Raw genomic sequence first — 14,096 nt, forward strand, 5'->3', positions numbered from 1 at the left:
GTTCTTTCCTCTTCCACTCTCTGTACAGTGTGTCCTCCTGTGCATGTCTGATCAATTCTCTGGTTTGGCACCAGTCATCTCTTTCCTTTCAGTCTTTACTTCTGCCTAATCTGTTCAGCAGCAGCCATGGCAAAAAAAAAAAAAAAACAGAAAAAAACCAAAACAATAAAAAAACAACCCAGAAACAGGAGTTATCTTTAGCTTTTGAGACTTTGGAAAAGGTACTATCCTTATGCTGTTTTCTCTGGGTTGTCTGTTGCAATGACAGGCTCATTCTCATGCTCATCAGAGGAATCTCCTAATTTTCTGTCATCTAAGTGACCTGATCATTTTTGTCTTTGTCTTTGCAGCTGGCATTCTCTGGTATGAAAGTGAATTACTTCAAGATAATGTATTACTGATTTTCCAAAGCTTCTTTTCCCTGTTTTACAGTAATTTGCAGTTCTTATCCTTTTCTGGGCATTTTTTGTGTGCAGTACTGTAAAACTGATTTTCTTTGTCATTAACTGGCTGTCAGATTTCCAATATTTCAAATGTTTCAGAGAACACTTCCTTATAATATGGAAACATCTGTGAGAATGAATATGCTGGATATTCCAAGTGCATTCCCACCAAACAGCTGACAAAAGAGAAATTTGCTGTGTGTTCTTAAAATACTGAGGAGATGTGAGCCCACATATTACCCAGTCCAAATGTATCTGGTAGCTGCTTTGTCCTATGTGATTTTATGGGATCCTTTCCTGGTTTTAGGTTTGATAGCAGTGAATCAGCTGGTTCTGTATGAGATGAGCACTCACACCTTGGTCATAGCTAAATCCAGTAGTCTCAAGCTCAGTCATTGTGCTGGAGAACTCAGTCCTCACCTGCAGAGACGCACAAAGCAAGTGAGTCTCACAAGCAAACTCCACAGCATTCCCAGCAGCTGCTGTGGACCTCCTGGTCCCTCCAGTAGCCAACTCACAAACCCTCTGGTCTCTCCAATATGCAGCCCAGATTTATGTCCAGATTGTTATGTGGATCCCAAACCTCTCATCCAGGTCATGGGCTACACTCCCACATATACAGTGTGCACCCTGTCAGGTCACTGTGGCATGGCAGGCACATGGATCCCTGTGATTCACAGTCTCAGGCTGGTTGTAGGCAGGAACAATACCTCTGTTGAGGACCAAAGTATTTGCTTGCCCTATGGCAGTTTGGATCATGGAATCATGGATTTATTCGTCTTGGAAAGACCCTCTAGCATCACTGAGTTCAAAAATTAAGCCAGTTCTGCCAGGTCAGTCGCTAAACCATGTCCCTAAGAACCACTTCTACAAATCTTTTATATCTCTCCAGGATTGGTGACTCCACCACTGCCCTGAGCAGCCTGTTCCAGTGCCTAACCAAACTTTCTGTGAAGCAAATTACTCTAATAGCCTATCTAAACCTCCCCTGACACAGGGGAGGTCGAGGCCATTTCCTCACATCCTGCCCCCCTGACCTTTACCTGTCTGCACCCTCCTATCAGGGAGTTGTGCAGAGTCAAAAGGTCCCCCCTGAGCCTCCTTTTCTCCAGGCTGAGCTCCCCCAGCTCCCCCAGCTGCTTCTCATCAGACCTGTGCTCCAGACCCTTCCTCAGCTCCTTTGCCCTTCTCTGGACATGTTCCAGCCCCTCAGTGTCTTTTTTGTTGTGGGGGGCCCAGAACTGAACACAGCCCTCGAGGTGTGGCCTCACCAGTGTCCAGCACAGGGACAATCACTGCTCTGGTCCTGCTGGCCACACTGCTGCTGACCATCGGCCTTCTTGTCCACCTGGGTATGTGCTCATCCTTTATGTAGAAATAGCAAAGGAGAGTTGTTGGGAATTTCTAGAAGAGGAAAAAAAAAAGCAGCACATATTTCCCACCAGACTACCTGGCTGCTTTTATACTTTCCCTAGGCTGGATTCATCACATTTATTTGAGGTGGTAAATTCTGAATGCGTTGGGGCAGCCTTGTTATGGTGTGAACTCAGTAGAAACCCCAGTGAGGGAAACTGTTTATTCTAGCTCAGTGCACTCCCAGCCACCCTGGTTATAGTTCCTTTCTGGCCAGGACAGCTTTTCAAGGCTGTGGAGGACGGGAGGTTGCAGCAGCTCTCTGTCTCCACAGTCTACTCTCCTGGTGGTCTGGCCACCTGGAGAGCTCTGCATCAGGGGGTTTGAATGAAGCCTGTACCTTGCCTGCCCCAATACCTTTCTCAGGCATTTAAACCCCTGAAAATATAACAAAAAAAATGTGCTTTATCTATTTCTGTAGCTGTGCATTTTGAAGTTCTTATAAATGTCAGTCCCTGCACCATGAGCAGCAGTGGGACCTTAGCATGTGCCAAGTATGAGCATGTGTTTACACATAGTGCCATGATACTTCATGTAGGCACTTAGTGGCTTGGACATTTACCCTTTTGAAGAGCCTGGAAACATCATTACAGGAACTTAAATAAATTAGAAATAGAAGCTAAAAGTAAACAATAAAAGCGCTGCAGCAGTCTTTTCTTTCTCCATGCTACTATTTTAATCCTCCTGTGAAAATCTGGGTAAGTTGATCTCCCCCTTGTAAAAATGTTTCTTTAAAACAGACAAACCTTTGAAATAGGATCTTCTAAGAAGGCTTTGTTATTGTAGGACATGTCTAATGGGTTGATACTTCTATTACCAGGACTGCCTTCCATAATACTTCATTGCTTTGATGCCCTGCTAACGTTGTATTTTGATATATTTTCTCTTCAGTATTTACCTGTGGAGAAACAGCTCTTTTTTTTATTTTCAGCAGAATTTTTATGTGTTTCATAGGAAGACTTATTAATATGTCTAGTGAATGGAAGGGTCTTTAAAAGACTCTCATGAACCATAAAAGCAAAGCACATGTGAAATGAAATTCATAACTTATATTAAAGCATCAAGTTCAGCTTCACTTCCCAGAAGCAAGGGCACCAAATTTGGGGGTCTTTTTTTAAAGTGTTTTCTTTTAGTTCTTAAACTCCTTTGTGTTCTGCCACTTGGGAAAATCTGAGCCATCTGACTCGTAGTTTAGTGTTTATTCTGCTGTGGATAGGTACAATACAAATGTGAAGGGAAAAAATGAAAGAGGCAAAGTAATAAGCTACTTGTGCATTTCTAAATATTACCTCTGGTAGCAGAAAGACATAAAAAAGGCTGTGTTTGGTATCTTAAAGAATGTTATCCTAAAAGCATGTTAGAAACAAGAAACATATCAAATGCTATACAAATACAATTAACTAATAAAGAAGCTTTACTTTTATTTTAGTGTCTGAAAATCCTGGATCCATTGCAAAGGAAAAGGAAGCGGCTGTGGGTGGGTGTGGTGGTTTTTACTTTTTGCTGAAACCACCATGCCAGTATCTAGTTTTCTGTGTGTGGGAAAGAAGCTGGCAGAAGCTACGTGGGAAAACAGTGAAGGCAAACTGAGATAGAAATAGCTTTGGAAGGTAGAAGGGATGGAAGTGATGGAGGAGGAAAGTTGGTGCATCTGGGACTTGATTTTTCTATTAAATCAAGAAGTGCAGTTGACATTAACCTTCATGTCTCAACATCAACTCTGTCTATCACAGAACCACAGGATGGTTTGGGTTGGAAAGGACCATAAAGATTATCTTGTTCCAAGTCTCTGCCATGGGCAGGGACACCTTCCACTATCCCAGGTTGCTTCAAGCTCTGTCCAGCATGGCCTCAGACACTTCCAGGGATGGGGCAGCCACAGCTTCTCAGGGCAACCTGTGCCAGAGCCTCACCACTCTCACAGGGAAGAATTTCCTCTTGGTACCTTTCTAAATCTATCCTCTTTCAGTTGGAAGCCATTGCCCCTTATTCTGAGTGGTCCATCAAAATGGACCAAAAAAAATTTGATGTTTGTCTCCTTTTGGATCGATGTGCTGCATCATGATTGCAACCCCTCTGCCCCTCCTGCTATTTGGGGAACTGTGAATTACTTGTAAGAGAGATTTCTGAATGCAGATGAAGAGGGCATCTCAGTGTAGAGGCAGCATCCTGCCTCAGAAACAGATTTTGGTTCTTGCACTTTGCTGCCTTTGGAAAAGAAACCCCAAGCCCTTTAATTTGAATATTTGAGGTGCTGAGTAAAACTGTGAACATGAGAAATGTGTATCTAAGCTGATACTGTTGGACACCAGGTGTTTACTACTGTCTTGCATAGCTGATTTATTTTGTATTTGAAGCCTTATAAAGAAATAATAATTGCTTTTTAAAAATATACCAGCAGTTAAAAATGAACAGTATATTATATTTGCTATACCTCTTCTCTTTGGTTTTATATGCCCTGTGTGATTAAAACCAACTTTTAATTCTAATTTTCATCTATTTGCAAACCTTACTGTTAAAAAAAGAAAAAAAAAATTGAGCTTTATCTTGTATGAGCACTTTTTTGGAATCTGTGATGGTTTAAATACTGTTTAATCTTCCAATGTACTATGATAATAAAATATATCCTTTATATTTCTGTTTATATATATTTTCTATATAAGTTCCATGTAATTGTAGTTTACAAGCTATTCAGTAGTCTCTGGATGGATTGCTGTGCTGTCCTTATAGTCCTAGGAAGTGCCTGACATTCTAATCCATGTGCATGTGCAGCCCTGCATAATGGAGAAAAAGTTATTTGAGTTGTGCTCATTTTAGAAGTACACAACATGTTATAAACCACAGCTGTGTCTCTAAGATGCTGATAGTCCCAACAGGAGAGACAAATGATAAGAGACAAATTCAGAGTGTAATTTCCTCATGCTATGACCAGTGTTGTACAGTGGATTATGCTCAGATTTTGCCTGAGTAGCTCTTGTTGTGCTCTTACACGTATGAGGCTGTGATTTATTTATTTATTTATTTATTAGAATTTGGAATGCTGTTTGCAGAACACTGGAAATAATTTCATTATCAGATAAAGGAAAACAACCCTATTATAGAGCTTTTTAGTTGTTTATAGATAAGATAGTGTTTTACTGTATTGCAAGGTAGACTAATACTTTTGTGAGGAAATAATTTATATATTCAGTCACCTATAAAGATATGAAGTCTTGCTAGTAAATAAAATTTCACTCTTTTTATAAGAATCTATTGTGTTATTGTTGTCCTGTGCTATTTAATTTACAATGAATATATTTTACTGTGCAAGTTTTTGTATTTTAAAAACTCAGCTTTAAGAGGCGAGAAAGTGTTTTATTCTCAGAAATGTTCTGAGGAAATACTAAACATCATAGGAGTTGTTTTTCTCTAGAATGATCTAAGACTGATGTTTCTTAGAGAACAAGAAATAGCAGAAAAAGAAGTATAAGAAAAGCAGGAAGAGGAAGAAATACCTTGCAAAGTCCATTGTCACAATTCCTCATTTTATGCTCCTTGCTCCTCACCTTGCCTTTTCTTTGTGATATTATATGAACACTACAAACTCTTTTTGATCTCCTCCATTTCATGTTGCAGTGTAGATTTTAGGAGCCTCACATACTTTATTATGTATAAAAATGTTTACCTTTCATTTGTTTCTTCCACATCTTAGTATCAGCATTTAGATTTGGGGTAAAAAAGCATTTTACCTTTTCAAGTAGTTATTTGGTAGTTTTTTCAGCAAAGGGGGCTGCAAAATCAGAGTTCGTCATGCACATGCTGCAGTTTTGCTTGCTCTTTTCTCACAGAATAATAGAATGTGTTGGGTTGGAAAGGACATTTAAGATCATCCAAAGGGTGCTAAGAGAGGTTGTCAGTGAAGATTGAGGCGAGAATCTCCTCATCCATTGTTACAAGTTTACCAGTGTTGTTGATTGATGAGGGGTGTACACAAATGTTCCTACAAACTGGATTTTCCTGTTTCCTCAGTCTTTCAGTTTGTCTCCACACATGCTTTAGTGTACATCCTTGCAGCTGTTTTGTTCCACTAATCCCATGACTTTGGTTTATAATCCTTGCACCAGGCTGAGTGATCCATTTCCATACATACAGTTGTATTAACTTTATTGTTATTATTCATATTTTCTTCTTTTTATATTTCAGGAGACTAATACTTCTTTTCTCTTTAACTAATTTCCATAACCTTGCAATAAACCTCTTTGTTTCAGGTTTTCCCTGGGAGATGCTCGCAGGCCACTCCATGAAACTGCAATTCTGGTGGAAGACATTGTTCACACTCAGCTGATAAATTTGGTAAGAACATAACTGGCAGAATACCCTGCACTCTAAAACTCCTTCAATCCACATGATGTTTTTGTGATCTAATGACTAATAAAAGATTTTACAGGATTTAGGAACAAATAAAATATAGAAACTGAGGGCGATGCTCTGATCTCAGTGATCTGTAGAACCAGATATGCAACCCCACCTAATCCTGTGAAGAAAGCTGATGGGATTTTTGTTAAAAAAGCTTTAGATTGTTAGAAGAACTGAGGCTGCTTTCCTGTCTTTTTTCTTTTTTTAAAATTATGTTCTATTTTTTCTGTTAATGCATTACTTGCTTAGGATTTATGTTTTAATATTCTTTCCATTAGATGTTTTGATTTCTGTCTAATAAACCTGCCAAAATATGGAATATTGTAATATACTGAAAACCAATGAAAGTGTTATACAAATGAGGTTGTTTTGAATCACATCTGCAGAAACAACTCTAAATTTGAACTGCTCTATATTTTAGAAAATTAATCTCCTCTTAAGAAATAAATAATGGCATTTTACACCATGGCATGAATTTGCCATCTGACAAATGACTATACTTTTGTATAGAAATGTATAATCTGACATTCCACCTGTGGCTTCATAAAAAGTGTGATTTTCTTATCATAGCCATTAAAAGACATGTAGATGTGGCACTGAGGGACAGGTCTTAGTGGACTTGGCAGTGCTGGGCTAATGGTTGAACTTGATTATCTCAGAAGTCTTTTCCAGCCTTAATGATTCTGTGATTGGAATAAAATTACCAGCACTTGTGGGAATGAACATTATATGGAACTAATGTATATAGATTATACTAATACATATTATACCTAATATTTACATCTGGTGAGTCCATGGAGCAGCTAGAGCTTTGAGCTGCAAGTTCCTACACCTCTTCTTTGTAATGAGCCCTTTCAGCAATGACAAGGATTTTTAAGTTTCAAGGTAGGTTCTGGTACTACATTTAACTAAAACTAAAAACCTCTGTAAAATGATGAAATTCAGAACAGGATAGAGCACATATTATAAATATTTATGTGTCTATAAAAATATGTTTTATATATATTTCTACATATTCATGCATATAAGACATTTATGTTTTTAATAGAAATATACTAAAATCAGACTTCCCCTTGCCCACTGTATGCCTGCAACAGGTGTTTTCCTTCAGCTTTGCACCTAATCCAGCAGCCGTTCAGTAGTTTCCTGCATCTCAGCAAATGCCTTGGCACCCCTTCCAGCTCCAGGCACTTTCTTTCTGCTCATACTTCTACAGCCCAACAGTGTATCCCTGTCTCCACAGTCTCCTGGCATCTTTGTGGATTCTTTCCTTATTACACTCCTCTTGGGCTGTCCTTAACGTGCCCCGTGGCTCCTCAGAGGGGACAGCGTCTCTCCCCTCTCTGTAGGTTTCCCGCTGGTTAAACACTCTGTCCTGGGCATATATTTGTAGTTCTTATTCCAGCTTTAGCTTTGACAAAGTAACATTTTCTCTTTGTTAATGACCCCTGTAATTTATGCAAACCGATGGCTGTGGCTTCGCTCTTCCCTCAGCAGTAACATGCTGGAGTCTGGGCTGTTCTGTCCCGCTGAGCTGAGCTTTACCAAACCCGGCAGCTGAGAAAGTGCAACCTGTGGCCATGTGGTCTTTGCACTTTAATCAAAGCTGGGAACTTACTCGGGGGCTGGATGTGACCCAGGGTTAACCCTGCGTGGGGTGCAGGAGCTTGTAGGATTTCCTGACAGAAGGAAGAATGGGAATGGAGCGGCAGATAAACAGCTTTTCTAACCTTTCCCCTCCCAGTCCAAGACAGCACTTTATTTCTGAGGAAGTGAAAGTATCTTTAATAGCTCATTGCTTTGACCTCTGACATTCACATGCCGGAACTCTTAAATCAGCAGCATTTTACATGCCCCGGGCTTCTGATAGGGAATTTTGCACATTTGTCTTCCTCAATTGCACATCCTTATTGAGCTTCTGTGCAGTTACATGAAATTTTCACTTTACTTTATGTAGGTGTTTTTGCTGGTATTTACCCAGTACTAGAAAAATGCTATTTTTTCTAAATGAAGCTGATTGCAGAAGTAAATTTATTGCTTACCACCTGGATTTTGTCATATTGCTCATGTTAATGGACTACGCAGTTCTCACTATGTAATTTAATGATTTCTTGTTTAATTCATGCCCATTTTTCCATCCATAATACAGGTATAAAGCAAAACTGTAGAAATTACTTTTATACCTGCAATAAAGCTGGCACGTTGCACACATCTTTCATAGTAAGCATTTGTAAGAAGAGCTTGTTCTTGTTGATTAAGTCCAGGTTTGAGCTTCTGCATTAAAAAATAAGTTTCCAGCACTATTACCTTTGATTGGTTAACTTTTGATATCTTGCAGCTTTATAGTTCCAGCTTCCTATTTTCAGAGTTGATCTGAACTCTATTAAATCAAGGTCTGGTTTGGGCAGATTTATACAGTCACTGCTTCAAACCACTGTGGACTTCATGAAGTCTGTCTGCTGTAGCAGATGAGTGCACTAACAAGGCAAATTCCTGGCAAGCAGATTTTTAAGAGCCTTCATCACATTTTATGATCCATTTTTGGGTGTATTTTGAATAATATGCACACTGCTTTGCATAAAGGAAAATTCTACTAAAAGTATATAGCAATGTATGGGAGGAAATGAGCATCTCCAGAGGAAGATTCACTTTTTCCTAGGAAAAGGAATGGTGAAAATACAGAGACAAGAATAAGCTTACTGATACAAAATTTCATCCTAAAATTACTTTCTGAGTTTAATGGGTTTGTATCTATCAAGGAATTTGTATTCTCAGCTGACTAAGAAATGAATCCTTTGACAGCTTGCTTAGGTTTGAACATCTAGGAGATAGGCATGAAAGGTGAGAGATAAATTCCATCATATTTGTGTCATGAGTTTGAATTTTTTATGCTTATATTGTAATTATTAAACCTTTTGGATTTTTTATATCAAGCCACAGAAAATAATAAAGCCCCTACACTGGAAAGTTCTGTACATTTTTTGGTCAAGCACAATGTATTTGATAAGCACAATGAATTTAAGTTTTATTACAAAACCAAGTTCACTGTTGACTGATACTATTTGGTAACAGATCTAAATGTTCTTATATAGGTAAACGTTTAAGGAATTTATAGATGCCTTCATGTTACCCTAAAGCTGTACTTCTTTATGTGGGCTAAGACTAAAGGTTCCAATCAAAGTTATATTTTCTTTATGGCTAGGCACAAGTAACACAAGGAAAATCGTTCCTGCAAAACCAGTTCAACAGGGAATGCAAAAAGATGTTAATCAGAAGGGGACAAGCCTTTCAATTACTGACCATTTGAAGTGGAATAAGACCTCTTCTATTTCATTCTTCCATCAGATCTGGTACAATCTCCGTATGAGCCAAGAAGGTTTTGAAGCATCATCTTCTATAATAACTTATTCATATCTATTCAGACCCTTAGAAAGGAAACTTGAAGAGCCTCCTTTAGGAAAAATGTATATTATTCAGCACTTGGTGTAAAAAAACCCAAAAAATAAACCTGTAATTAAGAGGAATGGAATAGGAATTTTTGCTCATCAATAAACTACCGTTTAGAGGTTTGCCATCAAAATAGCCTAAATCTTGCACATATACAGATATTAAAAAAATTTGGAGATTGTTTTATATAATATTTATGAAAGACAAAAAGTCCCTCTTCACCTTCACCCGGTGAAGAACCCTAACTACTTTACTTATGCTGACAATGTATCAGCTGGCTGTTTGTTATCTGAATTAAATACCAGCAGTTTATTCTCTAGGCACACTAGGTATGGGAAGAGTAGTGCAGGCACCTGTTTGATTTTAAGAGTTTAGTTATTCAGTGTAGCACTAGATTTGAAGTTCAGTCCTTTACATTTTGTTTCAGAGATATCAAATAGCTTTTGGGAAGAGATTAGATTTGTTTTTATAAAATGGAAGCTATTTTAGCAGTAGGACAGAGTTCAGCAATGGAACAGGTAAATTACGCATATGCACACCAAAAAATACAGGTGAGTAACATTGTCTGTCCATGAAAGAGTGGCTGCTCAGAGGCAGAGCCACAGCACATCACAACAGCCTTGGACAGCATCCTTTAAATGTTTTATCAGCTGTAATTCTTTGTAATGTGTGATAAGTCCTTATGGAGACAGCCATGAACAGTAGAATTCATGTTAATAGAATTGTGGTTTGCTTCCTGTCAGCCAGTCCCTGTCTGCTGGAAGATGGACTCTGTTCTCTCCAATTGATGTCAAATGATTGAAGTCAGACCAACTTGGTTGCCTTTTTTTTAGAATTCAGTAGTGTCAATTGAAAGGAACTTCAGTTGCCCAAAATCATGTTTTACATAATGTTTTTTGGAATTTCTTTTGTAATTTACTTTTATCTTCCTGTGATATTTAATTTCATACAACTTGTGCCGATACCTAAGGCTATTAATATTCCACTCTTGCTTCCTGTGTAGGAGCATGATTTGGGTCCTGATATATATATATAAATGAACACTTGGAGGGTACACATGGATAATTTTTTTTGCTGTTGTTTTTACTATTTGAAATAAATTTTCTCTTATACACAAACATTTAATTCAGAATCATTCCTTTGGTCTCAACCAAAACACAAAGCTCAGGTGAGCAGGTGAATAATCTATACTGGCATATGCAGATTATGTTAAAATGCAGCAGTAATTCATATACAGAAAACTTAGAGTGAGATGCAGAGATTCAGCAGTGTGCCTGAGTCCTGAGTAGGTCTGTGGAATAAATTGCTTTTTAAGGTGCATTTAGTAAAGATTGGGTAGTCATTTGTCACTTTTTCCTAGGAAAAGGAATGGTGAAAATACAGAGACAAGAATAAGCTTACTGATACAAAATACAGTTACCTATCATAAGCAGTGTGACTTTTGTATTTTCAAAGGGCTGTATATTTTCTAGATCATGGTGTACTTTCTTCTCTTCCCAGCCTTATTCCTGCAGCTGTTATTCTTTTATTGCAGTTTAAAACAAAAGGGAAAACTCACCTTCACTTGCCTTTCCAGACAAAAAGACTGTGACAATGGGGGAGGCAAGTAGGAAAAATGAGGATATAAACAGAAGCAAGGATAAAGCTTTCTTGGTCTTTTACAGGTTTTTTGGTTGTAGCGGTTCTTGGGTTTTTAAAATTAAATCACAGTTGTTATTTGTTCACAAACTGGATCAGTCACTTTAACATATGTAACCTCACACAGCTCTGGGTTTGTTTCTAACTTTTTGGAACTGTTCAACTTGTAACCTTTATATACATAATTGTAATATTTCTGATGTTCCTTTTAAGAAGGAAAGAATTGAAAGCAGCTCCTTCATGGGCAGGAATCACCCACTGATATGCCAAAGTTACATGTAACTGTCACTTATGCTACCCCAGCAACAGGAAAAGTCCTTGTTTTATGAGTCTGTTTTAAAACAGTTATAAAGTTTCCTGTGCAGGGCATTAATTAAAGGGGTTATCAAAATAAGACAAACTAATATAATTTGTGATTGTACAAAATAAAGGAAGTCGAGGGTACCATAGGGACCTAATGAATCACAGGATGGAAACAATCTTCTGGCTAACTAAACATTCAGATTTTGTGCTAAGTCACAGGGTGGATGTACAGCCCAGCAAGCTGGAACATGCTGTGTGTTTACATGGATGGGATAAAGGGAGTTCACCAAAACCATCTGGGAGAAATCCTTCCCCTATTCATTCTATTCCTACTGTAGAGTAGAATAAACAACGTGCATACATTGGCAGCAAACATATGGCACACCTGCCCTGGAAGAAATCAAACTGGAAAATGAGTCTGTAGTATAAAATTTTCCCTGGATACCAGCACTGTGAGTTTGTCTGCATTTCCCCATGTATGATGGAAGAGGAGAGATGGGGCTTTATATCTAGCAAGTAGTTAATTGTTCCCTGTGCAATTGCAGCATTTAAATGTGGTCAGTATTTAGCTTTATAAGATAGATTTATATGGTAATTTATATGAAAAGACATATCCTGAGTTTTCTACTTTAAACATTGTTTGCCCCTTGCTCACCATATTCAGATCTATTTTCAAGCACAGAATTTACTTCAGGAGATGCTTCAGGAGTCCCAGTTAGGGATTTTGGGCTCTCTCTCTGCTTTCTCTTGAGATTGAGAATTTAGTGACTTGGTCAGATTTTTTTTTTTTTTCCCCATGGATCTCTGTGCAGGGTCAGCATATGATCTAACACAGGGCTGCTGCTTTTTACCTAGTCATGTAGAGATGTTGCTCAGCATCAAGTGGTGATGACCTTCACTGACCTCTTCCCACTTACAAGTGGAAAGAGACTAAAATATTGTTATTAAAACCCTAAATTATCAAACAGAAGGAAATAAAAAACAAAGTTGTACAAGCATGTTCAATAGTAAAGAAAAAGATCCAAAGCATTGACTAGATTAAATGGAAAACAAAAAGTAATCAGTGCTTAAATATTGTGTTGTAACACAGAAAACATAAAGACTAAAGGTAGTGCAGGCAGCAATAATCCCTGTTTTTCCTGGGTTTCTGTATCAGACTGGTCCTTTAATAACGATGTCATGGATTTATGTGTACTGTAAATGTATAGGAATCTATGTCTCTATATTTACATGGTTGTTTTTAACACCCTTCACACATCAAATTCCTGTTTAGACTGTTGGGCTAGAGGAATGAAGTAGGTATGAAATTTCACTCGTGGGGGCTTTGGAATCTGTGGCATTCTTAAATATATATGTACTGAATTCCCTTGGCTTCTGGGGCTCTTATAAAACAATTGATGAGCTGAAGCCAGCCCATGTTTCCAAAACACAGATACATCCTTTATCTAATTTTTATGTAAAATTTTAGGAGAATAGAAGAAATTAACAGCTTTTGAGGCCTTGGATGAGCTGAGCGGGGACAGTCAGTGTACAGATGGAGTGTTCAGGGTCTTTGTCTACTTCTGCTGATGTCACTTACTAACAAATCAAAAAGTTAAGAAATTTAAGAGTAGTCATTAGATTTGTATTTCTCAATATGGTGAACTCTTGTAAATCAATATTCTGATTATGAATTTGAGGAACATAATTTCATTCCAAGCTCCAGAAGCCAAATGGAAAGGTGTTGCTCAGGGTTTCATTCTTTCTTTAACTTCTTTGTATGGTATAAATAGAATATTATATGAAAATGTGTATAAAGTCCATCCTGCAGACAAAGACCCGTCTTGCCTAGTATTCTGATAGAAATTAGTACATTAAATGAAAAGAATCAGAAATTTATCAATGGTAAAACATAAAAGCAAACAAATATGACAAACATGTTTTTCAAAAGCTGAGGTAATGGCACCACATCATCTTTTGTGTCACGAGAGATAAATGAGCACTTCAAGCATGTGATTCTTCATGTCCTAACATAGTTATTTAAAATTCTGGCCATGCATTTAAAATCTGGACTTCTTAAGTGAAGTGAGAGACATCTCACCTCTGTGGCTTTAGGCACTAGCTGTATTTCTGTTATTGATATGTAGTTTTTCATTGATTCTGAGGGGGAAAAAAACTAAAACAAGCAACCTGTAAACTTTTAGTTGCAAAAGACACAAACTGATTTATGGATATCTGTGGTGGAAAAAGAGTAGTGTAAAACTCTGAATGGTCTTGAAGTGTAACTCATGAACCTTAAAGGTCATCTCAGAGTGGTTAACAGAGCAAATTCATTGTAATTTTTATATCACCTTATCTGATTTGAAGCAAACCTGATAGTTTCAGAATAACATTTTTTAGGAAGATTGGCTTGTTAACAGTGTTACGGAGTTACAAGGAAATGTGGTCACAGCTGCTTCTGGTTTCTTAGCTAATCCA

The 14,096-nt window shown here is 37.8% G+C and overlaps 1 protein-coding gene across 6 annotated transcripts in view; it reads left to right on the top strand.

Moving 5' to 3' along the window:
• The window catches only part of SUPT3H (SPT3 homolog, SAGA and STAGA complex component), a 255,169-nt gene that overhangs the window by 120,342 nt on the left and 120,731 nt on the right, over positions 1-14,096 (top strand). For all 6 annotated transcript variants that reach the window (XM_009095965.4, XM_018921768.3, XM_018921740.3 and 3 more), the window contains one exon: positions 6,104-6,188. In XM_009095965.4, coding sequence (XP_009094213.2) covers positions 6,104-6,188 — 85 coding nt within the window. The remainder of the gene's footprint in view (positions 1-6,103; positions 6,189-14,096) is intronic.

This window comes from Serinus canaria, chromosome 3, assembly GCF_022539315.1.
Source record: "Serinus canaria isolate serCan28SL12 chromosome 3, serCan2020, whole genome shotgun sequence".
Taxonomy (NCBI): Eukaryota; Metazoa; Chordata; class Aves; order Passeriformes; family Fringillidae; genus Serinus; species Serinus canaria.